Source organism: Letharia columbiana (genome assembly GCF_014066305.1).
Source record: "Letharia columbiana isolate WasteWater2 chromosome Unknown Sc0000041_s0, whole genome shotgun sequence".
Lineage (NCBI taxonomy): Eukaryota > Fungi > Ascomycota > Lecanoromycetes > Lecanorales > Parmeliaceae > Letharia > Letharia columbiana.
Window position 1 is genome coordinate 225,200 of NW_023501085.1, and position 1,271 is coordinate 226,470.

General features: G+C 50.6%; 1 protein-coding gene across 1 annotated transcript; it reads right to left on the bottom strand.

Moving 5' to 3' along the window:
• HO173_009599 (uncharacterized protein) lies at positions 1 to 711 on the bottom strand (the record flags this gene model as incomplete). The annotated part of the gene is made up of 3 exons (XM_037311489.1): positions 1 to 202; positions 264 to 401; positions 695 to 711. The coding sequence occupies 3 exons, from the start codon at positions 709 to 711 to the stop codon at positions 1 to 3; spliced, it is 357 nt and encodes a 118-aa protein (XP_037161645.1).
• Positions 712 to 1,271: the final 560 nt, after the last annotated feature.

The following is a 1,271-nucleotide window of genomic DNA, read 5'->3' on the forward strand; positions in this document are numbered from 1 at the left end:
TCATTTGGTATGGCCATCCACCCTCCTCTCCATTTCTTCAAGAAAGTTCATGGTCTTGGCGAATTTCCGCGAGGTCTTTTCTCCCACCACGGCTTGCTCATGTGTCTCTGCTTTATTGAGCCAGGCGTTTAGCTGATACGTCTTTGGGCGAGTAAGGTGTGGAAGGGCATGGGTCGTCTGGCGGGAACTTTCAGTGCCGTTCCTGGAGGCGAAGGAGACTGTCAGCGAGAGTGCTTGAGCCAAAAACAACAGTGGCAACTAACGGCATTCTCAGTTGCTTCACAGTATGGGTCTGATAACCAGTAGCGGTGTGCGGAGACGACAGGCTCCAGGCTGAGCTCTGACGTAGCTGATGGGGTCGGGAGGCGGGTGGTGCGAGGCGGCGGAGGTATTCCTCAATACTATACAAGAGCTTCCTCTGAGTGAGTGAATGGACTTGGATCGATTTTGATGGTTGGAAAGTGGGTATGGCTTGGTGCGAAGGAGTTCCGTTCCACCCCACCTTCGGGTACTCGGAAATTTGGTATCTCAAATTTTGCACTCAACGGTCTTCGTTTGGTTTGGGTACAATCAAGGTAGTGTTACATCAGGAATGTTGAGCGTTTGAGAGGTGGTATGATTCTAAGGGCATAATCAAGTGAGTGGGCATGAAGTTAACATAGGCTAGCAACACATTTGGACTCCGCTCGGCTACAGCTCTATGACATGCATTATGCGTATGTCCAGTCTCCCAATCATCTCCTCGCCTGCTTCATAGCCTTCGATCCAACATACCCACAAACATCCAGAAATTCAGATGAGTGATTACGCCCACTAGACTGCGGTTGCGCTTTCTCCTAGATGTGCCAAATCGATGAGCTTCTAGCCAATTACATCCGCTCCTTCGGCTAGCCTATTGTCTCGAGATTAATGAACCTGCAGCTCATCATTTCTACTACGTTATGACGGCTGATCTTGCGACAAGCACTGTGTGCGATGTCAGACCACGAGCCTGGGAACGCCCGTCCAGACCGGGCTTAGCGTGGGGAACCTGTGCGCAGCTAAAAGAAAGCGAAAGCCGCCCTCGCCGAACTCCTTCAACTTCTTTTCCTAGATAAACTACCACTTCGTCTTATGTTTGGCTTTCATAGAGCAACAGACCGTTGTTCTTGGTAGATGGTTGAGGTCCTAACGCGCGTGCATGAGCACGATCTCAAGATTGCGCAGCAAGCGATTCGGTGATTCGGCTCCTCCTATCTCCGACTCCGATTAACCTGCTGGACTTTCTTCTT